The sequence below is a fragment of the Gigantopelta aegis genome, chromosome 10, assembly GCF_016097555.1.
Source record: "Gigantopelta aegis isolate Gae_Host chromosome 10, Gae_host_genome, whole genome shotgun sequence".
Taxonomy (NCBI): Eukaryota; Metazoa; Mollusca; class Gastropoda; order Neomphalida; family Peltospiridae; genus Gigantopelta; species Gigantopelta aegis.
The window spans coordinates 49,112,793-49,137,765 of record NC_054708.1 but is presented as its reverse complement, the minus strand read 5'-3'; the positions used below and the strand labels follow the sequence as shown (position 1 = coordinate 49,137,765).

Sequence of the window (24,973 nt, the reverse complement as noted above, 5' to 3'; positions counted from 1 at the left end):
CTAGTTGGGCAGGCATATTATATGTTACTAAATGTTTTCATAAAGACAGGCAGAACTTTCTAGACCATCCACCTGAGTACAAGTAGCATAGTCATATTCATTATTAAACCATCTAAAATATGTAGCCTATAACCTTATTAGGCCCCCCCCCCCCCCAATAATTTTAGCTTTTTTTTCTCTTTTTTTTTGATAACCTTTACATCTCGACTGAATAAGCCCCCCTCCCAATAATGTCCACCGTGATACGGGCCTGCTTATGTTTGTCTAGGTACAAAAGGTGCCTTTATTCATTTAAATTCCATGCATGACTATAAATGTTTTTATTAAAATTTTCATACTTAGGCCTAAAATGTGCCATATTAGGGGTGTAGGCTAGGGGGGGGGGGTTTCGGACGAAACACCCCCCCCCCCCCCCCGCTGAAGCAAATGGTCCGCTTTCAGAACTAAAACACACAGGTTTATACATATGTAGTTTCTGGTGGTGCAAAAACACAATAGAAAAAGGTCCACTTGGTTCATATTCGAACCCCGTCCCCCACCAGGTCCAGATCACGCTACGCCCCTGCATATATATATATATATATATATATATATATATATAGAGAGAGAGAGAGAGAGAGAGAGAGAGAGAGAGAGAGAGAGAGAGAGAGAGAGAGAGAGAGAGAGAGAGAGAGAGAGAGAGAGAGAGAGAGAGAGAAATAATTGATTGATTGACAGTATGTCAAATTAAAGTCCAAGCATCAGACGCGCGTGTATGTGGGGGGGGGGGGGGGGGGGGGGAGAGAGAGAGAGAGTCGAAACAGCCCCAGTTCAAGCAAACTAGGCCTACATCATGTTTTCTCGCCAGTCTAGACTACCCACCCACTGCTAAAAACCCCGCACACGATACTGAGCACATGCCATGGGGACATCAACGTATCTGCTTGCAGTGTTTCTGCCAAGAATTGAATGCAACCACAGCCAACAGGGGGTATGGGGGGCCTCCTCCACAAAGAAAATGGGTTACATTTAGGGTTAGGCTTAAGAAAATCATACAATAATGATAAGAGTCATTCATTTTGTAAAAACGTTAACTTAAAAAAAGTGCCATACCCATTTTACCCTCTGGCAGAAACCCTGGCTTGATGTTTGAGTTAACTACGTGGTGCATACCCTCTGTGTCTTTGGAATGTACTGATTGAGGGATCAAGAGTGTGCAAATTTGGCACCCTTGAACATTTTGTAATATTCAAGAGAGTACAGAACTGGCAATATCTTTGATACTTTATTACATATGACGAAACTGTTGATGTCTGTGACAGTGTTATAAGAGTCAAGGAATTAATTTTTAACTACATTCAGTTAATCAAGAGATTGCAACATCATTTAAACCCAAGGTGGTCGCTACTATATAACAGTCAGAACAGGCAAGTTGTAATTTATCACATTTGACACCAATTACAGCAAGATTGTGATGTTGGTGATTGAGTTTTATAGGGTTAAGAAATTTATTTATATCAGCCTCTACCTAAATAAGATATTGCTTAATCAAGATGGCCAGAAAATGGCCACCAATAGTAAGAAATGGCCTTTTCTTACATTCTATTTCATGCCAAACAATAATATAAATTTTGGGGAGCAAGGAATTCATTTCCTGCATTAATTTTCTAATACAGGCAATTTTGGTTATTTTTGAAAACACTTTTCCTTTTCTTTTTACATTAAACTAAGTGAAAATTACACTGATGAAACAAATAAACGGGTAAATGTTGTTGTTGTTGTTGTTGTTTTTGTTTTTTGTTATTTTGTTTAGTTTTTTTAATCCGGATTTTGTTGTGGAGGATATTTTCGTTTCCTTATTTGCCGTCCAGTTAGGAACATACGCTATTTCTCTTTCCGGTTCCGGTGTGAATGTAGTGCAACGCAAAGATGTTTGCAGATTGCATTTTGATTGTAGCAATATCAATATGTACAGCTTTACTCGGAGAAGGTAAATCGTCTGTAATATATATTGTATGTAGGTTTTTTTTTTGGTGAGTAACAGCGTAGCTCAGGGAAAATGTAGGCGTTGATAGTCACTGGTGGTTCCAATGTATGAAATCAATTCCCATTGCCGATAATGTTAACTTTTACGATTAAAACTGATACATGGTAACGTGGTTAAATAATAATAATAATAAAAATGCTAGTGTCTGGTCACCACATGCATCTATTTGGGACATGAGTTCAACCCGTATTCCCCTTTCAATGGTTAGGGTTAGTTTTAGTCTTTAGAGCCTTTGATAGGGGACCAGACAACTCGGCCCGGGGGACAAATCGGCCCAGACAACTCTGGGCCGAGTTATTAGACTGATAGACGGGGCATGCTGTGACACATTATATCATATATGCGTGTTAAGTATAATAGTTGGCCATGTCGTAGTGTTGAAGTATTGTACTATAGTAATAATAATGCATTATACTGATAGATACTGCTAACTATATGGTCACCATTAATAATGACAATTGTGCAAGTCGTACGCGCATATCGTAGTGTCGGATGGTTTTCTAGAAGTAACTATAGAAATAACGCAAAAGACATCATTTGTTAAATTCCCACATTTATAATAATATCAATAATATATACTCACCAGTATTACAGGTGCAGTGTTGCCATCGTGAACAAATGTCGCAGCGTAATGCCTGTTGTCTGGGTCGGACATCATTAGAACAAAACACACACAGGATAAGTCGGCATTTTGTTCGAAAGTGATAAGTTATCAGATAATTCGGACGGTTATATACATTATTTGCTGAAAATGTTGTCATGCTCACCAATTGGAATTACTTCTTAATAGCAGGTAAAATAACAACACAACGTCTGCAGGGTGATATCATTTACTTGTTCATTAGCTACTCCCTGTAAGTCAGGAGGCTATATCTGCGAGTGTTGTTACTACGATAAAGTACAATAAAGAACTTTTGCATCTTTTTTCTGGGATCATCTCCAATGATTAGGTCACCGACTGTAGAACAAAAACAAATTATTCGAACAGCGGAAACTATCTTCAAAGATAAATGGATCAGCAATTTATCAATCCGACATGACACTTCGTTTTGGGACGTTTAGGTTAAGGTGGGACTAATTCAATACTAACAAAAACACATTCTTTTATTTCAGTGAGAATACTTTAATTTATAAAACAACACTTGTCCAATAATAGACAAGATTTCCCCCTGTGCCGAGTTGTCCTCCGGGCCGAGTTGTCTGGCATTCCTTTGATATACAACCGCGTCCGGTGATTCGGCGCACTGTATTTTGCTTAAGTATGCTTAGGAAGTTGTCATGTTGTCGGGGTTTTCAACGGATTAAAGTTCAATTCCTTTTCAATGGTTAATCAAGTATCAACATATTTATTATTAAGGGTGCAATAATTTTTTTTTTTTAGAATTATCAATAATTATTTCATAATTTCAAAATAAATCATTCACCTGTTTTCATGTATATAAATGTGAACTAGGTCAGCCTTATTGATATTAAGAATGTTAAAACCAGTCTAAAAACACCTTTCCCGCCTTTTTAAAATTATAGTAAACTAATTATTTTTGTTTGGTTATTTTTATTTAAACTGAAAAGGAAAACACAGACAAATGCAAACAAAATGAAAGTTTTACACCATAATTGATAGTCATTCCAGTTCACAATTGTCACATTGTTTTAAAAAATAAAAGCGAAATAAGATCCATGTGTGTGCACAATCTACCCGAGAAAAATTAAATCCATGTAGGCATCTTAGCCATGCATGACAATGAACATGTATGCATCTGCAGTACTGTGTCACTCAAGAAAACGATTACTAAATTGATCATGAGATGGATCATGTGTGATCATTCATTTTCACAGTAATATTTTTAACAAGACAAAACAAAAAAGTACTAAAATAAATCTTGGACAACAGTGTAGTGTTTATGGGTTAAAAGTGAGGTCATGGGCGGTCTATAAATAGCGGGGTCAACGATCCACACCTGCTACACCGAATCACCGGACATGCAAATTGTTTTGGATACAAGGGGGTGCCTATATTTATGCACCATTTTAAAATGTTTATTTACTACAGACATAAAACAATTTGTAGTGTATTTCAGATTATGCACTGCTTCATTGGTGACAGACACATATTATTAAGTATTTCACAGTGTTCACATAGAAAATGGTCTTTGAATGCTTAGGTGCGCCGATACACCGGACAGCACTGTAGAGCCTAGAGGGGTATGGATCGAACTCTTTTCCTGTGGTAACCTTTATTGGTTAAGGTAACAAAGAATTTTACAAAGATAGTCTGTTGGGAGACCATCAAGTTTAGGGTTTGGCGAGTATGGCAACAGTTGAACTGTTGAATAAGAAACGTACTGAAACTGAATCAATGTGCTCTAGTGATGTTGTTAAACAAAACAAGCTTTTTCTATTACAGGTTTGACATGGCTCTTGGTATACCGAACTGAAACATATAAGAAGTTAAAGGCAGAGGTTGAAAAGCAGAGCAAGAAATGTAGGCAGTAATGTTTTGTACCCATTATTGAAATCTCATTCTCCTCACTACCATTTACCTTTTTAATATCTTATAAGATTCTTATCCTTTAAAACACAGACACAACTGCATCTTTAACATTGCCATTTGTTTTTACTATCATAGTATCAACAAATTATTGTCAACTTTATTGATGCCACATGCAGTTTTTGTCTCCGGGTTTTAATACCTTTTGTTCATACCCTTGTAATGTAGAATTGGTGACAGCTAAATTGGCACATGGTTACGATTAAACATAATACTATTAATAGCAGGCTTGTAAGTATTATGTGACATGGAAAAAATGAAAACAGGACAGTTATAAAAGCAAACATTTAACCATGGCTTCTAGAATTTTATAAAAATTCACTAACCATGGGATAAGTGATTTTAAAAATGTACTAGCCATGATTACAAATTCACTTTCGCTACTTTAAATAAATACAATTTTACTAATAGTAATAATCAGATATGTCACCTAAAGAGGGAGATTGAGCTTACAAATCCTTAGATTGGGGTGGAAAGAGGGGGGCAGGATATTCACATTTACAAAATATGTAAATGCAGCATTTGACAAAGGTTTTGTTTCCAGTAACTGTCGGGCTAGTTATAGTAATTATTTACTAGCCAAACACTGAATATGACTAGCCACGGGAGTGGGGCTACCATAATCTAGAAGCCCGGGTTTAACAAAAAACTGAACATTTGGACTTCTATGAATGTTCATTACCGTAGTAGGCTACGTAGCTTGTGGCAGTTTTCGGTGGCTAGTGTAGCCTCCATTGTTACATGCTTACACTTACACATTGCCTTCAAATGGTTAACATGTAAATTTTTATACAGAACTTTCATTAAGTTAATGAATCAGTGCTTATCATCGTATATCTGTTGCAGTGGAAAAGCAAAGAGAAAGTGAAACTTCAGACAGAGGGCAGAAAAAGAAGTTAGGTAAGTGCATCATCATGTTAAAGTGTCAGAACAATGCTGTTTTTTTGTGTGAATTTGTGAATGTAAGTACTTCAAATATGAGCTTTTGTCCTGTTAACTTGTTGTCTATATCAACATGATGTAAAGATGTTTATTTTCAAATACAGTTTAAAAAATCCATATTTATTATTTTCAGTCCTCTGTTAAGTTGCAGGATTTCTTGGACTGTGAGCCCTCCATATTTGTTAAATAATAAAACTATAACTTTTATCATGTTTTGTAACAGATCAAGATTGACTTTTATGACAATTTACCCATTTTTCAAATTTCAGTTACATGTATGACCCTTGAACTTAATAGTAGATACGAAAATTTGTTGTTCCCAGTAGGGGACATGTATTGCTTCTGCAGTACTCTAAGGTTGCTTGTTTGTTTTTTAGAGAGGCAAGAAGAAAAGTTGAAAAGTAACAACAGAGACCTATCACTCGTAAGAAACGGTTAAATATTATAGTGAAACCCCTCTAAACTGGACATCCATGGGTGAAATAAAACGAGGTTATGTTCTGGTCGGATATTTAAAAATGGACCATCAAAAATTTTTGGTTTTGAGAGAAATCCAGTTTACAGAGGGTCTGGTTTTGAAGCGTTACACTGTATTTGATTTGAGATTATGTAGGCAAGAACCTGACCTGTCAAGTGATCCAATAATTGTATTAGAATAATTTAACACATTTTATTTAATAAATTTGTTGCATTATTAAAAATAAAATTCATCATCTTTACTAGAAAAACCTAAACAAGTTATTTATGAGGTCAGATACATTGGGATGTCACCAACAATGCTTAGAAAATAAAATGAGAATAATGTGGTTCGAAATCTACTGGTGTGTTGTAATGGATGTGATACCATTAAAATATTAAAACTTTATAGAATGCAATGTTATTTATAAATATATATTTAGTTTTTCAACATTTTAGGTTCCATCTGGTAATAATAATAGAAGTACGATAAACAGCAGAAATTACTTAGTAAAGACATATGACAACATTAATTATTTTCAGGTGAAAATGAAGTCCATGTTTGCCATTGGTTTTGCATTTACAGCTCTCCTCAGCATGTTTAATTCAATGTAAGTATTCTGTGAGAAATCGTCATGGATGTTTTAACATCTTGTTGCATTACCCTTTGTTTTCAAAACAATATTCCCTTCCTCAGTTACTGCTCTAGACCAAGTGATTTTATTGCCTCTTCCAGTGATCAAATTTTGATTTTTAATGTGTTTTAATGTTATTTTATGACAGGTATCAGATTTTAAAAACAATTTTATTAAAGAATGGTGCATGTATATGCATTAAGTCACATATTAAATTGAACATTATTGAGAAAGCAGTGATGTTTTTGTAACAGTAATGACTTTATTAATTTGAAATATTCGACACTGTAGAAAAGTTAGTTTGTTTTGTTTTACGACACCACTAGAACACATTAATTTATTAATCATCAGCTATTGAATGTCAAACATTCAGTAATTGCGACATATAGTCTTACAGAGGAAACCCACTACATTTTTCCATTAATAGCAAGGGATCTTTTATGTACACTATCCCACAGACAGGATAACACATACCACAGCCTTTGATTATACCAGTTATGGTGCACTGGCTGGAACAAGAAATAGCCTACTGAGACCACTGACGGGGATCGATCCCAAACCGACCATGCATCAAGTGAGTGCTTTACCCCACACTGTAGAATGTATTGGAAAAAACCTAACTGAAACCAGCAAAGTATGCAACAAATTTCAATATTAAACCAGTATTAATTTTTTTTTTTTTTTTAGATTTGATGGCAGAGTGGTGGCCCGACTACCGTTTATACCGATATCTCTACTGCAAGGAATTTCCCACCGGAATCTCCCAGGAGAGGATTATGGAGACTGTTCTTTCATATTTTTATACATTCTGTGTACCATGTCCATCAGACAGGTCAGTAGAAACCTACAGGTTACATATCTCTATTATTTCGCAAACGTTTCTAGTAAATTAAGTTTGTAGTGTCACTTGAAGAAGTAGGCGATGGCTCATGCTTAGTAGACTTTTTTGTGTCGCCACTCCAAAAATATTAAATACATATCAGTTAATGTTTACAGCAAAATAAAATTAAACGATAATGGGATGAAAATGTCACATGTGAATAATTAACAGCTTACAAGCTTGTGACTGATTGTATAGTTAATTAATCACTTTTAAGTGGAACCATTGTTTGACAGTTGGTTGCCATTGTAATGGATCATCCCCTTTTTTTCCCCCCGTGAACGGCTTCTGTAGGGATTTAAGATTGTTTTTTGAACTAAACTAATTGTTAATATTGTTCTTCTGTATTTTGGGCGAGAGGTTTCTGTGCATCATGAAATCTTACAGTATTTGTTACAGTACACACCGTTTCAGCATACATCTAATCTTGTCAACAATCAATTGATTTTTTTTCAGACTAGTAGTCACTACCATTTTGTGCTATAGAATCTATTTACATTCATATTCCAGTCAGATTTTGAATTCCACTATGCTTACGTTGAGACACGATTGTTAAACGAAGTAAATGTGAATTTTATTCTGTTCAAACATTAGGATTACCAGGCCTGGATGCAGGATTTCTGAAAGGGGGGTCCCAAATGTGATGACGGATCTCTCCTTTAACACAGTGCGCCTCTTACAGCTGAACACATCATGCTTGAATTTACAAAAGGGGGGGGGGGGGGGGGGGTCAGGACCCTTGGACAACCCCCTGGATCTGCTACTGGGTACAGTTGATCTAAAAGTTCATAAATCATCCATTTTCCACTTTCACATTTGATTATTTTCTTTTCTTTCAGAATATTCAAAAAATGTTGGGGCTGGCCCCATCAAGAGCTGCCAGCAAGCAAGGTGGAGGTTTCTTCTCTCCTCCAACACAACTTACCAAGTGATGTGCATCATTTCACCACACCAGAGACGTGTTATATATCAAAGCATATACATGGCCATGCATAGTCTTCTCAGCCTGGTGGCCTTTCCTCAGGAACACAAATCTCCTTTTATTCACAAACATTACTGCATAGGATTCATCATAGATATGCAAAGATTTTATCACTTTACAATTTGAATATGCTTGGAGTGAATATATGGAGCATTTAAATGAGGTCATTTTATCGGATTTTGTTAATACAGAATGAACATTTACACCCAGCTTGAGCAATGTGGTTGGGGAATGTGTGCATTCTCATGCAATACATTGTTATAGCCAATAAATACATCTTACCCAATATATCTTTTTGTTTTCGTCTTTGGCTAATACATGTACATATATTATGGTAACTAATTGTAAAATATAAATTCTTAAATTTTGCCATTTAATAATTATTTCCCCACCGAAAAAGATGTAATTAGCCACTAGTTGCATCTGTCGTTGCATCTGTCGTTTCTTTCATAAAACGTTTATTTTTTATTTATTTTTACTTAGAGCACAGTTGTCTCGTGCGACACTACCTTTATACGCCGATAAAGTATTGTTTCTCGTCCTCTAACTATTACATAAAATTCTTGAAAGTATTTCTAGATATGAAGAGTTACGTTTGTCTTGACACCACTAGAACACATTATCAACTGGATGTCAAACACTTAGTAATTCTGACATTAGTTTTCAGAGAAAACACACAACTAGTATATTTTTCAATAGCAGCAAGGTGTTTTACATATACTTCCCCAGACAGGACAACACATACCACAGCCTTTGATATACCAATCATTAGGCACTGGTTGGGATGTGTGGTAGATTCAGAGAATAACCCCACTAAAGGAAGGAAGGAAATGTTTTATTAAATGACACACTCAACACATTTTATTTACAGTTATATGGTGTTCGACATGGTTAAGAACCACACAGATAATGAGAGTAAACCTGCTTTCGCCACTTCATGGGCTACTCCTTTCGATTAACAGCAAGGATCTTTTATATGCACCATCCCACAGCCTTTATTACACCAGTTGTGGAGAACTGGCTGGAACGACCCCACTAAAGGTGTTCGAAACTGATCAAAGCGTCTCCGGCAAGAAGTCTACCGGCTGAGCTAGGTGTTGCCCATTCTATTTGAAGATGTTTTAAATAACAAATATACAGACATGGAAGTGTTATACAGTAAAAGCCTTGATGTTTGCTTCAAAATTGAATGGAATTGCCCGAACTTTATTATAAAATTATTTCAATGCATCTGCAGCTAACAAATTTCAAGTTATGACAGTTCCACCTGTGTGAAATTTGTAAACTGAAATTATGGTCACACATGGCTGCAATCTCAATTTTTAAGACACTGTCACACGGCAGTGGACCAACTGACGGAGACGGTCTTGAAATATTTACTGTACATTCCCATTCAGCTTTAGCTGGTCGTCCAGTTGTATATGGAACTATTGATAAAGATTGATTTGACAAACTCTGTAGCCATATTTTGTTCAGCTATTTTAGTGGATCCATTTTAATCAATAATTGATCGGTTTGGCTCTATTAATGTGACGATAGATTATAAATCCATGATAAATTTGGAGAAAATGTTCCTCCAGCTTAGGTGATTGAATTGATGTAAATATCCTGGGGTTGGTGTTTGTTTTCATGTATACAGAAAGAATATTAAACAGATTAACCTCTTAATTCAAATCCTGATGTACATGTACTGATGGAAAGAAATGAAGAATCACACAGACAGCAACAAGAAATAATGACTGCATCAAAAAATCAATTGATATTGTCAGAAGTTGACTGGGAACACATAGGCAGCACAGTCAACACTACAGACATTCAATCCCAAATTACAACTTGGTATGGAATACAGACATTACTATGCTAGTAGTGAATTAAATTTGGTCTACAATTCGATGTGTTCCCTTATTTCTTTCCATCAGTATATAATTTGATTATGTCAACAAAAGTTGATCGGTTGGTTTTGTTTTCTTTAATGACACCACTAGAGCACATTGATTAATTAATCATCTGCTATTGGATGTCAAACATTTGGTATTTCTGACTCGTAGTCATCAGAGGAAACTTGCTACATTTTTCTTAATGCAGCAAGGGATCTCTTATATGCACTTTCCCAGAGACAGGAAAGCACATACCATGTGATTGGTTGGTGCAAACCAATTATAACATGATCAATTATGAAATTCCAACCAATTCCAAACACTAATGGCAATGTTTGCACATACCATAGATTCCCTACAGCCTTGAAAGCACCACTCATATATATATATATATATATACACACACACACGCCAAGGCCCTCATTTCTGAAGCAATCTTAGTGCTACGATAACTTAAAGCAATTTTACTATATTGTAGTGCAAGATAGCTACGAAAATATGGGCGCTGGAAATTAATCATGAACTAAATATACTTCCCAAATAATTTTGACCATATCACAGATACGAAACACTGAAATTAATGTTCTCTACATACAGATATTGAAAAAGATTGAGAGCACGTAAGACTGTCATTCAATCAAGATTTACAGCTGGAAGATGTTTTAAAAATTATTTGACAATAAATATTTTAGACCAGTTGTAAAGCGGTCTGTTTAGGATCGGGCTATTTCTGTTCCTGCCAGTGCAACATGACTGGTATATTAAAGGCTATGGTATGTGCTATCCTGTCTGTGGGATGGCACATATAAAAGATCACTTGCTACTAATGAAAAAATGTAGTGGGTTTGCTAAGACTATGTCAAAATTACCAAATGTTTTGACATTCAATAGCCGATGATTAATAAATCAATGTGATCTAGTGGTGTCGTTAAACAACACACCGATAAAGATTTAATGTATTCTAATGAAAAACACAAACTGTAAATATACATTAACCTATGGAGCTGAAATCACAGCGATGTGCTACTCAAAAGTAATTTATCCATTCCATCTTGGTAAACTACTTCTAGGCACCATTTTGGCTTCAATACTATTCAGGTGTCCTCAATTTCCAGGTGTATCAGTGTTCGAGATTAACGGTATCCCGATATCCCGGGGATACCAGAATTTATTTCTGGATACCAGACTTCAAGAATCCAGTATCCCGCCGGGATACCATATAATGTTGTTTGTTTCTTTTTTGTTTTTTTAATCCTGCGTTGTTATTTTTCGCTGAAACAATGAAAGTCGCCATTTACTGGTGAAGTTAAGTAAGTGTCGTTCAAGTTTGTTACGATGTTATTTATGAATTTCATTTAAGTGGGATACTAAATTCTCAGGTGGGATATCACATTTTGAAATGTTAGTATCCAACTGGGATACTGCCCAAAATGTTTAATCTCGAACACTGTATATTTTAACACTTGGCAATACCTACACGAACAATGCTCACCAACATCATTTCAAAACTGCCCAACCGTGAGGGGGTGGGGGATTAAAATGGTTATGTTGTCTTAAATGCATTGTTTTGATGCATATATCCTCACAAACATTTTCCACGATTGACATTAGAATTTGAAATAAAAGCAAATGCCACTTTAACACTGTTTATTTTTTTTATTTAGATGAACCTTTGAAATGTCCTTTCATGTTAACTGTTTATCTGTTAGACTTTGCAACACGTTCCAATTCATCTTTCTTCTTGATAGCATGCGAGTTGGATGAACCCTGAAAGACAACAGCATAAAAAAAATAATCTTCACTAAAATATGTCAGAAAATATATTATGAAAAGTAAGAAATGTACTGAAAGTACTATTATTACCTAGTATGAAACAGAACCTAAATAGGAGGAAAGGGAACTCGATCCCAACATAATCTACTATTTTCAAGAATGATGAAAGTCTGTGCACTTTTAAAGTCAGGACAAAACACACCATAGACTTTGATGTACCACAGAACTGCTAGTACTTGATCAATTCAAATTACCTAGCTGTGATGAAAACTTCATTCTCCTAGAGATTGACGTATATCTAAATTTTTGGAAATAAGTTTTGGCGATATTTAATAACACCTAACATTTTTATCAAATGCCATTAAGGATCAGTTGTATGGTAATTTGACACAAAAAGAAAACAGGTCTCCGAACAGCCTATACTCTTCATTAACAAAGGATATTTTATGTCCCTAATCAGTCGACACAGCACATACCACTGCATTTAATACACCAGCTGTGGAGAATTGACCGATATGGGGAAAACCCATTGTCTTCGTGGTTGAAAGAGATCCTAAACTCAACTTATGAGCTTTACTAATAAATATTTTAAAAAATACAAAACGAAAGGCCAATTGTGTCCCTACCTTAGCAGCATTGATAAGCTCATCAGCCAGACATTCGGCGATGGTCTTGATGTTTCGGAAAGCTGCCTCCCTAGCTCCAGTGCACAGCAGCCAGATGGCCTGATTGACCCGTCGAAGTGGAGACACATCAACAGCCTGTCGCCGCACGGTTCCAGCACGTCCAATACGTGTCGAGTCTTCCCTCGGACCACTGTTGATAATGGCATTTACAAGCACCTGCAGAGGGTTCTGAAAGAAGAAAGAAAAGTGTATTTTATTCGCCAGTCAAAAAGAAAGGAAAAGGTTTACTCTTGTATCTACATGCTTTTTGTGTGGCCGAGTTTGTGAAAACAAACTGTAACGCCAGAGTTTGACAAATCTACTAGCCCGATTGCCCACATAAAAGCAAAGGTATCAGAGTTTCACTATTGAATATTAAGACGCCAGTGTTCATTTCTAGAATTACGTCAAATTTATAGTGTAAAAAAAAATTCACCAAAATAATCCTGGCTGCTTACACTTAACTGGTACCCGACATATTCAATAATACAATGCAAGAATATGGGTTGTAACCGTTATCATGAAGGGGACGGGAAGTAGCCCAGTGGTAAAGCGCTCGCTCGATGCGTGGTCGGTCTAGGACCGATCCCAGTTGGTGGGCCCATTGGGCTATTTCTCATTCCAGCCAGTGCACCACGACTGGTATATCAACGGTCATGGTATGTACTACCCTGTTTGTAGGATGATGCATATAAAAGATCCCTTGCTGCTAATCAAAACGAGTAGCCCATGAAGTGGCGACAGCAGGTTTCCTCTCTCAATATCTGTGTGGTCCTTAACCGTATGTCTGACGCCATATAACTGTAAATAAAATGTGTTGGGTGCGTTTTTAAATAAAACATATCCTTCCTTCCTGTTATCATGAAAAATAGGTAGCAGCAGCAGTAGTTTTTCTTAGCTAAACGATTTAATGGCATTAAAGAAATTTCATCAATTTTAATTATATTTGGCAAACAGCAGCTGAACTCTGGTTATAAATGGGACAGGAAAGACATACTGCACCACACCAATATTTCACAAACGTTTACCTCGCCAGTAAGCAGATGAATGATGTCAAAGGCGTGCTTCACAATGCGCATGGTCAGAAGCTTCTTGCCGTTGTTGCGGCCATGCATCATGAGAGAGCAGACCAGACGCTCAACAATCGGACACTGAGCCTTTCGGAAGCGCTTCATCTGGTATCGACCAGCCGAGTGCGGCAGATACTTGGCATACTTTTCCTTGACAGCTATGTAATCCTGGAAACAAGCAGAGTGGTATTACAAATGTATGCAGACCATGGCTATAGTACACAGCATCAGGATAAACACACTAAAATACTGTGATTAATAATTTTAAAAAATAACATTTCCATTACTTAGATGAGGTTATTCTATTTTCACTTTGAAAAAAATGTGCTCAATAACGAAAAATTATTTTATGTATTTGTTTTAGTTTTTAACGTCACAAGTTGATCTCCAAAATATGTACATAAATATTACCTTTTGGTGCATTTTAAAACATCACCTTTTTTGTCCCACTATATTATATCATCAAAAGAATATACAACCATGAACATGTCACTTGTCCTGAATATCAATATATGTAATATTTGAATCAAGAACTTTTTCAATGAAATGATTTAAAAAGCTGAGAACTCATAAACACCAACAGACAATAATTCTTACAGTTAAACTGATGTCGCTGACTTGAACATCATCAGAGGACCATTTTGCAAACAGCTTTATTTCTGGTATTTCTGCCGCCACGGGTCCAGATTCATCCCAGTTCTCCGCCATGTTGGCTGAAAGAAAACATTAAAATATACAGTAAAAACAAAGTCTGAATAATAGCATCAATGATCAAGTGAATGTGTTTTAAAACCAAACTTGAAAGGCATATTTGTATATATACAACTCACTACACTTTATACTACAGACATTGGACGTCTACCATATTGTTAAATTCTGACAACTGGTTCAGAGTATACAAATCACTCTACCCTCCTTCCCTGGAAGGTTTTAGGAGTAGAAGATGGATCACCTTGCAACAGAATTTTAAATATTGTGGAGTAATCAACAGTCGCACATGTCACATTTTTTCTAAACCTTATAAGCATGTGTGAACCATTGACGTCAGATTTTTAAAAACAAATGATAAAATTAACACTTCCTTGTCACTCAACTTCTTTCTGTAGTGTGTGTATTAGTGATTAATATGTGGATTTTTTAAAACCAAGGAACTCTAACATGATCGATGCAAAGGAATTTGACATCAAACATATGATTCTTGTAGTATTAGAGCAGGAATCTATGACTACTGTTTGGTGAGCAGCGATTGAAAGAAAATTACAGATCTCGGTCTCCGACTAATGAGAGCGTCGTAACAGTCTAAATGTTTGTCTAACTCTTACAGTCAGAGTACTCGGGCTAATTGATTGTAGTTGTCAGTTGCTGATTTTATTTCTTCTTTTTGTATTTAATAGTGAACAGAATACAAGAAGACTTTTACCTCAATTCAAACCCATCGAAAACATTTTTTATTTTTTTTACATTGGGCTTAATTTGGCCCATGGATGTAATGCTTAGATGGGTATCACTACATCCAAAAAAGTTGTTTTATATAGTTCATGATTAATAAAGGACATTAAATTCAACATTTGGATGATAGGAAGTGTTTCATTTTTAACAGGCCAAACTGATTGATATAGGTCATTTTAGAATGCAGGGATGAAATGCAGCCCAGTGGTAAAGGGCTCACTCGATGCGTGGTCGATCCCCGTTAGTGGGCCCATTGGACTATTTCTTGCTACAGCCAGTGCAACAAGACTGGTATATCAAAGGTTGGTGTCTATCGTATGGTGCATATAAAAGATCCCTTACTGCTAATCGAAGAGTAGCCAAGGAAGTGGTGACAGTGGGTTTCCTCATATCTGTGTGGTCCTGAACCATACAACTATAAATAAAATGTGTCGAGTGTGTCGTTAATTAAAACATTTCCTTCCTTCCTTGTGGCATGCACCACTAAAAAATATTTCCTGGCTTGCACGTGACTTGAACACAGTATAGGCCTAATGCTGCATTCTTTAGAAGGCGTGAATAGACTTAATTTCCCAATTCACAAGTTGTAAAGAGCATTTGTTTGGCGAAATCACCCATGAGTACAACTTGTGAACTAAAGTCCGAACCAAAATGTTAACAACTACAGAAAATTGCTCTCCTACCTTTATTTTCAGTTAGATTGTACTCAAATTTTGTCCAGATAGAAATCTTGAAAAAACCATTACAATGACACAGATTCCACATACTAGATGATAACCATGTCACTTAATCGACTTCACTGAGATCGCATAGGGCAAAAAGCATGCAATTTTGTGCCGGCTGCCATTATGGAATATTCTCCAAGAGAGGTGAAAGGATATGACTTTTATCTAACAACATCATAATAGGTTATTATATAAAAGCAAACGTGATGACATCAGGGATTTACCGGATGCAGGAAATGGTTCAAATAATTATACAGATCAAAGTGAAATGTTGATTTTGAAAGAATAAACAATGAATACCGACATTGATTTCCCGAAAGGAAAAACAACACAGCTTGTTAAATTTACTTTAATGAAACATATAGTATACACGTGATTTGTTGTCTGCAGCTGTTGTTTGTGTGGTTTTGGGAACCTTTGTTTTCAGGTTGGGACCCCCAGAAAAGAAAGAGGTGAGTCCAAGGGACCCCCATTTCAGAAAAACAAGGTAAATCCCTGTGACATCATATTGATTTTCTTTCTTTCTTTTTTAATCTTTTTTAATGATACCACTAGAGATCATCGATTTTATATTAATTATGTCACATATTTTGGAGGCTTTCACCCCTCTTGAAGAGTATTCCATAAATAAATAAAAAAATAGCAGACGGTAGAAAACTGCATCAGTGCATGTATTTTGCCCTATGCCATCTCAGCGAAGTCGATACTGGTGACATCGTTACAGTCTCATATGTGGAATCTGTGTCACTGTAATGTTTTTTTCACAGCTTGTGTGTGGACAAAATTTGGGGGAAATGTAATGGTGATTAAACGTAGGAGAGTACTTTTTCGTAGTTGTTAACATTTTGGTTTGGACGAACACCAAATGAACACATTAGACATGTGAACATAGAAGCCGCCATATTGTTTTTTGTGTATCCCCAATTTTACTACATTAAACATCAAGAATTCCGACAAATAAAACCTAATAATAACCATATAAATTAAACTTTTAATGAAATAACACTATAGACATTGCTTGAGTTTTAATTTGGCGTTATTTAAATAATAAAACCCATAATAATACTGGGAACTAGACAACAGACAAGCACACCTTTTGGAGATTATTGAAAAAGAGGCTGAAGAGAACACGAGGCGGAAATAGTTAGGTTGACTTCGAGTGTACTACCTTTGTTTTCTGTGCAGTGCTTCATGCGCGGTCGGTGTAGGACCGATCCCCGTCGGTGGGCTCATTGGGATATTTCTCTTCCAGCTAGTGCACCACGACTTGTATATCAAAGGCCGTGCTATCCTGTCTATGGGATGGTGCATATAAAATATCCATAGCTACTAATGGAAAATTGTAGCGGGTTTCCTCTCTAAGACTATATGTCATAATTACCAAATGTTTGACATCCAATCAATCTAATTAAAATTAGTTCCACTATTACATGCAAGTGATGCCGTTAAACAAACCAAACTTTTTTAATTTCCTGCGCAGTATATCAACGCTTGGAACAACTGATCTTGATTTTTGACCATCAGTTTCAAATTATGACAATTTTATTTCATATCTTTATTATTAAGCTCCTATTCAAACCCGATAATTAAATATCGATTAAATTCTGTTTAAAAAAATTACAAATTAATATTAGTAACTTAATGATCATGTTTTAACTCTTACTGGTTAGGAAAGTTTCGAAATAACAATAATTATGTAAGATATATATTTCACAAGACAAATGAAATTTAAAATATGCTTAAGTGCTTCGGTCAGTATAACACGGTTCTAAGTTCTAGAGAGACAGGTAGACATACACGAGTCCCGTTCGAATATGCCTAAAGAAAAAATAACTCTATTGGGTGCTAAAAGGTCTCACTACACACAGATGTTAGGCTATATGTCATTGAAATCTATGTTATTTCCCCTAAATTATTATGAAGATTACTAACAGAACATGTTTTCGGTGGCACCAACAACTTAAAAAGGAGAAAATGTGTATTTCAGTTATTTGTCACAAGTTCCCATTTAACATAAGTTTGTGCAAGAAACGATTTACACGATCATCTGTAGCATACATTCATAACCCCAAACTAAATGCACAATGCCATTTGGTATAACAATGTTTGACAGAAAATATTATCCATATATGAAAATTAGAGAATCAAGATATATTTAATCTTTTGAGAATACACGTGTAGGCCTGCCTGAAAAAAAAGAAGTTTGCTGCGTTTGTCAAGAGTGGGTGGAATACCAGTAGTTACACCTAAATGACAATTAACGGTGTTAAATATTAACATTGAAACTCGTTTAACAGGACCATATCGTAAAATAGCTGGGAATGGACGCAATGGAGAGAGAGAGAGAGAGAGAGAGAGAGAGAGAGAGAGAGAGAGAGAGAGAGAGAGAGAGAGAGAGAGAGAGAGAGAGAGAGAGAGAGAGAGAGAGAGAGAGAGAGAGAGAGGGGGGAGAAGAAGGAAATGTTTTATTTAACGACGCACTCAACACATTCTATTTGCGGTTATATGGCGTCAGACATATGGTTAAGGACCATGCAGATATTGAGAGAGGAAACCTGCTGTCGCCACTTCATGGGCTACTCTTTTCGATAAGCAGTAACGGATCTTTTATATGCACCATCCCACAGACAGGATAACACATACCACGGCCTTTGATATACCAGTCGTGGTGCACTGGCTGGAGCGAGAAATAGCCTAATGGGCCCACCAACGGGGGTCGATCCCAGACCGACCGCGCATCAAGCGAACGCTTTACCACTGGGTTGCGTCCCGCCTACCGTACAGCCATGAAGGCAATGTATATGATGAGATCTATACTATGTGAGCGCCATAGCAAGAGGAAAAATTTTTCCTGGCACAAAAAGTGGTACCGCTTCCGTATTCACGGAGGGATGCAACGTTTAGAAAGGGCGTCTACAGTATTCAATGAGGGGTGCAACGTTTAGAAAGGGCATCTACAGTATTCAATGAGGGGTGCAACGCTTAGAAAGGGCAGCTACAGTATTCAGGGAGGGGTGCAACGTTTAGAAAAGGAACTTAAACTTAGATTTATTGAAAGAGGGGATTTATTTGAACTAAGCTATCTAACTAATTTTGAGAAACCCAATGTTTATATAGCGTTTGTCTTGTCTTGTTTAGTGCTTTATGTCTGCGAATTTACTTTACCGTAATTACTATATTTTCCATGTTTTAGCATGCATAGATACCCAGTAAAGTTCCGGTGTATAAACTGTACTGCTAATGTGTGTGTTCCATGTTAACGTTTGCTAGGGATATAGGACACATTCTGCTGCGAGGAACTAATTAGTTATGCTCTGAAAATATAACATATTAATATATGTATGTCATTATTGGAATTTAACAAATAAATGTCATTATATTGGCAAGAAGAACTAATTCTAAATGTTTCGTCGACAATATTTTCACTATTTGTTACCATAGTAACCGTTTAGTAAGAACAAGATACGAATAAAATTCGTTTCATTTCGTACATGAATTTTTTAAAAGGATATATTTTTGTTTTTGAAACGCACTAATAATTTCAAGACCTTATTTGTACTGCCAGAGGTTTATTTGAGAATAATTTAAAGTAAAGCAATTTTGGTGTTTTGGTCAGCCATTTTGGAAAACATTTGCTTATTAAAATATCGTTGCAAGAACAAAAAATACCCCCCCCCCTCCCCCCCCCAAAAAAAAAAGACAACAAGAAAACAAAACCTCCCGCCGCTAAGATTTGTATTAATAAACGTATGACGTCATTATCATTGTTTCGCTGTCATATTGGGCTCACAACAATGAAGTCGGAAATATGTCGATAAATAAACGCCTAAAGTCTTTCCCAGCAGTGAACATCGTTTTCTTACTATGGGGGTAATATATATATTAATTGCACACAAAGATAGTGTATTTTTTATGGATTTTTTTGTTAGTTTTTTGGAGGGTGAGGGGGGTGAGGAAGGGAGTTGTTATTTTCATAGCATTTCAACTTTTCTCTCTCAAATGAAACTGAAAGCTGAGAAGGACTATACGTAGAACTAGAACAACTAAGAATAACTTTCTTTCTTCATTTCCAGAATATTATAATTCTATAAATTTATTCTATTATTTATTCTCTAAACTACTGGTATGTTATTTTATTTGCAGCCCATTCTAAATTAGCGAAATAATTATTTCCGCTGTCATATATGTAGTGATAGCAAGATAAAATATATGTATGTATGTATGTATATACATAGACATTATTTTAATACTGTTTCCTGCTTCTACGACGAGTTAGCAACTTCTCATACATCACACCCTGTCTATACCACGACTTTTGATACACCAACAGAGACTGTGGAGTTCTAGTTAAATGATTGTTTTTCAGCTTTACAGGTTATAGATACAAAACACAAGCATTTAATAATTGCAACTGAAAATAGTCTAGTGAATCGAAAGTTGTTTGTTTTGTTTAACGACACCACTAGAGCACATTGATTAATTAATCATCGGCTATTGGATGTCAAACATTTGGTACTTCTGACTCGTAGTCAACAGTAGAAGCCCACTACATGTTTTCTAATGCATCAAGGGATCTTTTATATGCACTTCCCCCAACAGACAGGATAGCACATACCACGGCCTTTAATATAACAGTCGTGGTGCACTTGATGGATGTATCGAAAGAGGTACTCCCAGCTATGTATATGTATATTATGTATTATGTTTAACGTGAACTGTTTGTAATTATTTCCACATTTGTCCAAGCTCCGCCGCTTGTTCATTCGCAACTTGTGTTTTGTGTTACCCAAACAATAAATACTTCACATTCTCGTTACCTGGCTTACAAGGTGAACGCTGAATTGTGTTCGTAGTGTCTGGTTTTCATTAATACATGACACGACGGAAGTTCACAAGTTATATATCGACGTATTTTTCTCCCTGTTCGTTTCTTATTCTAAACTCTTATAGTTGGAACTACATCGACGGAAGAGGAAGTAAAAGAACTAGCACTTTTCAATGTTGACTTTTACTGTTTAATTAATATTTTAGGAATGAAATCAGACATGACGGAACCTAAAGGTAATCATAGTTCAAAGTAACAGTATACTGTTGTAAAATGAGTTTGATAGTCTTAAATGACATTTCAAAGTGCATTATTATTATTATTGCTTTGTTTTATTAGTTTTATTATTAACATAGACGTACGGGCTCCCGTTTTTGAAGGGTGGAGGTGGGGTGGGGATGTTGATTGTTGCCCGAATTAAACAAAAATGCCCGAATCTGGGATAGCAATATTTATTCATAGTATCATTACTGGCAAACGGCTGTATACGGTTGCAAGCGATTCACTACGCGTTTGTACATTGATTACATCTAATATTGTGGATAGAACGATGGAAATCTTTGGTGAAAAGGTTTCAGGAAAGCGTATTTTGCTCGAAAATCGGTAATCTTGTGTGAGTGTTTTTTGTTGTTGTTGTTGTTGTTTTTGGTTTTGTTTTTTAACCGTATTTGAGGATTTGCTCCAGCACCGTTTCGTACGCTTATGATTATTAAATAAATCGTTTTTGAGTTTTATAAGGTTAGCTCCAACAATAGGATCATTAATATCTTATTTTTTCTCGACTATCCCATTTCTATTCTATCTACTCTCTACCTTTTATTACTATATATTAAAAAATATTAATTATGTTAAATATTTTATGCCATTGGACATTGTTATTATGTTTTATATATATGATTATGAATATTGTCTGATGTCCATCTTGTTTAAAAGAGCACTTATATTGGCTCTGCCTGTTGTGCAATCCTTTTGATTCTTTTTTTATCAATAAAATATCTCAAAACAAAACTAAAACAAATGCGGGACGTTTTTCACTTTTGAAAAAAAGTAATTTATCTTTAATAATTTATTTGTTACCTATGTAATTAGTCCATGAGACGCAAAATATTGTTAGTAAAAAACCATTATACATCGACAAAATGACAAACATCGTGGCAAATTGCCACACACTGCCAGTGTCATGTCTGACTAGCAGCAACCACACGTTTTAGAATACACTACCTTTCAGTGATGATGATGAGTCGGATGTATAATTATGTATAATCACACAGATATAAGATACAAATACAATTACTGATGCACTGGAACATGAACATGCTTTGTTTCAACTTAAGTAAAACAATGTGACTGGGTCAGGCCAACATATGTAAATGTATATATCTTGTAACCGTTATGGCAAGTTCAGCTGTCCATTGAAGACAGAAAACAAAATAGTGGTCAATGTATTTTGTGGCCGTTATAGCAGGTGCAACCATTCATTTTGGTTTAAAAAATAGTGGCCGCTGGTCGCAAACGACAGGTGACAATTATATACATGTAAACAAAGAACGGAATGCAGTGGGTGGGATTTTAGAAGGCCGTTATGAACAGGTGGCTGTTATGAACAGGTGGCTGTTATAAATATGTGGCTGTTATATACCGTTAGACCAGTCTCGACTGTAGTGCTAATTTTTTTATTCATCCATCTCAGTGACATCTAGATACAATCAGTATTTCATTTCGTCAACTCTCCGATAGCTTCTTCCTAGGCCCTGTTTAATAACCAGATACACGTGTGTGTGCGTGTGCGTGTGCGTGTGCGTGTGTATGTGTGCGTGTGTATGTGCGTTATGTTTTTTTGTGTGTGTGTGGATTTGTGGGTTTTGTGGGTTTTCTTTGTGGGTTTTTTGTGTGGGTTTTTTCTTTGCTTGTGCGTGTGTGTGCGTGTTTTCGTGTGTGTGTGTGTGTGTGTGTGTGTGTGTGTGTGTGTGTGTATACTATTTAAAATTACAAAAACTGATATGTTGCAGGTCAAGAACTGCTGGGGCGTGATCCGCCATTTAATGGACCAGTCAAAAATAGGTAAACTATTGTTTTATTTATACAAATGGAGTAACTATGGCTCATTTAATGTGGCCCTTAACAACAGACGTAGGTACATGCAGTTTATAATAGGAATTTTCGACGTATGACATTTTGAAGTTTTTTAATTATAATTTAAATTTTTATTCTATTTATTTTTATTTTTATTTTATTTTTATAGTAGTTGCAATTACATTATTATTGTTATTAATAGTAGTTTTACTACTAGTAATGATAATTTTTTTTTTTTATTGTTATTTCTTTTCTGTCTAGTTTTATATCATGTAGCATTATTTTTAGATTCATGCAATAAAATGTTTTACGTGTCCAATAAATCTATTTAGGCTAGGTGGCAATATATTTTATGTCTGTATTGTATACTTTTATGTATATTGTTATTTGACACTTTAATAATTAAATAATAACTTTATTCGCATTAGGCCTAATGGCCCTTAATATTTACAATTAATCTTCATTTATTTTAAATACTCAAACATTACACAACATACTCAAGATATCTGCTGTACGGCACTTTGATCACTAAATATATATTCATTGTCTTCATTTTTATTTATTTTTGTGATTATATCCAATTAGGTGTAAGCAAGCTGTGCTGGGCACACACCTCAACTATCTGGGTTGTCTGTCTAGGTCAGGTTAGTGGTTAGTGAGGGAGAAGTAGGTGGATAACATGACCGTATATTTCGTCACTAATGTTTGGCGCACACCGACCGATTAACGCCGACTCGACTGTTGAGTCAGCTGCAGTAGTCTGAAAATGTAATCGGGAACACAGTGGAGACTAGTTTTGTTTTGTTGGAAGTACTTTCCTTTGGCACTGTCACTAACCCCCTAACTATATCTATTATAAGTACACATGTATTTATAATGTTTTGTATACGTGACAGTGCCAAAGGAAAGCCCTACCATTGGATAATGAATGAATGAGTGATTGAGTGAATGAATGAATGAATGAATGAATGCTTAGCTACACCCCAGCATGAAAAATACATCGGCCAGTGGGTTTGAAACAGAGGTATACATAAATAAATAGCACATTTTATTGCCAAAGAGACGGGGTACACCTAAGGTACATTATCTTAAAGCAACATTTTGACAATAACTTGATAATAATAATAATATGAATGAAGTGATAATTGAATCAATATAAAATTTCAAAAGTTAAGGGACGCAGATTAAAGTAATTTTAAAGTCAGTCCAGTGGATGTCATTCTAAACAGGTTCGATTGTGTCCTATACGAGTATAATGTGGTCTTAATAACTGTGTTATTGCCTTAGTATGAACTACATACATGTACGTGAGACCTTTTTTGTGTTTTTAGATCGTGCACTGATGTCATATGCTGTGCTGTGTTTATTCTGTTTATACTTGGATTGATGGTGGTTGCATACTTTGGTAAGGCATATAGTACAAGAGCATTAGGGTTTGGCGTGGGACAAAAAAATGTAGAAAGCTAATGTTTTCAGGAAACTTTCCTGAAACATCCCTGATCACATATCTGATGAGTCCCCAAAAATCCTCTTTGGGCATTTTGCATAATTAACCTAATTTGCATATTAATGAGCAAATGCTCCAAAAGTCAGAAAATGGACCAAACAGCTCACAGTATCATCAACCATTACCTTGAAATGAGTAAAAACACTTGCGTTTAATAATATTTTATTAAAACTTTTAGTATTAATGGGCCTTACAGACCAATCTGAACATTGCAAATACCTCCTAATTTGCAATCACTATCAGGATTTAACATTAATCAGTCATATCTAAGTTTTCATAAAAGATATCTAAGAATTTGATGATCAAGTTCAGTTATTTTATTTTGTGATGTGGATCGTCATCTCTCATTTTCCTTTAAATTATTTATTTTTGAATGGCATAATTATGCTAATCATATCATATTCTTGAATATTCACATTCCTGCACACATTGCAGTGCAAAAGCTCAGAGGAAAACTGTCCCACATTTCCCTGAAAAAAAATTATATGCTCCAATAGCAATAGCATATAATTTGTCTGATTTTGGCCATTTTGCATGCAA

At 35.7% G+C, this 24,973-nt stretch overlaps 3 protein-coding genes across 3 annotated transcripts in view; 2 read left to right on the top strand and 1 right to left on the bottom strand.

Annotated features, from left to right (window-relative positions):
* Positions 1-1,847: 1,847 nt before the first annotated feature.
* Positions 1,848-8,755, top strand: LOC121383331 (calcium load-activated calcium channel-like). The gene is made up of 7 exons (XM_041513292.1): positions 1,848-1,969; positions 4,431-4,508; positions 5,421-5,474; positions 5,894-5,940; positions 6,516-6,583; positions 7,295-7,439; positions 8,327-8,755. Exons 1-7 carry the CDS (start codon positions 1,909-1,911, stop codon positions 8,417-8,419), a joined length of 546 nt encoding a protein of 181 aa, XP_041369226.1. The 5' UTR covers positions 1,848-1,908; the 3' UTR covers positions 8,420-8,755.
* Positions 8,756-11,987: 3,232 nt separating this feature from the next.
* LOC121384412 (40S ribosomal protein S5) lies at positions 11,988-14,567 on the bottom strand. Its single transcript, XM_041514799.1, has 4 exons — positions 14,452-14,567; positions 13,813-14,022; positions 12,746-12,973; positions 11,988-12,113 (listed from the first exon to the last, which is right to left on the bottom strand). Exons 1-4 carry the CDS (start codon positions 14,560-14,562, stop codon positions 12,045-12,047), a joined length of 618 nt encoding a protein of 205 aa, XP_041370733.1. The 5' UTR covers positions 14,563-14,567; the 3' UTR covers positions 11,988-12,044.
* Positions 14,568-19,795: 5,228 nt separating this feature from the next.
* LOC121384392 (choline transporter-like protein 2) overlaps positions 19,796-24,973 on the top strand; it is a 35,725-nt gene continuing 30,547 nt past the window's right edge. Inside the window, exons 1-3 of the mRNA XM_041514775.1 lie at positions 19,796-19,898; positions 22,863-22,914; positions 24,258-24,331. Of these exons, the coding sequence (XP_041370709.1) occupies positions 24,313-24,331 (19 nt within the window). The 5' untranslated portion in view covers positions 19,796-19,898; positions 22,863-22,914; positions 24,258-24,312. The remainder of the gene's footprint in view (positions 19,899-22,862; positions 22,915-24,257; positions 24,332-24,973) is intronic.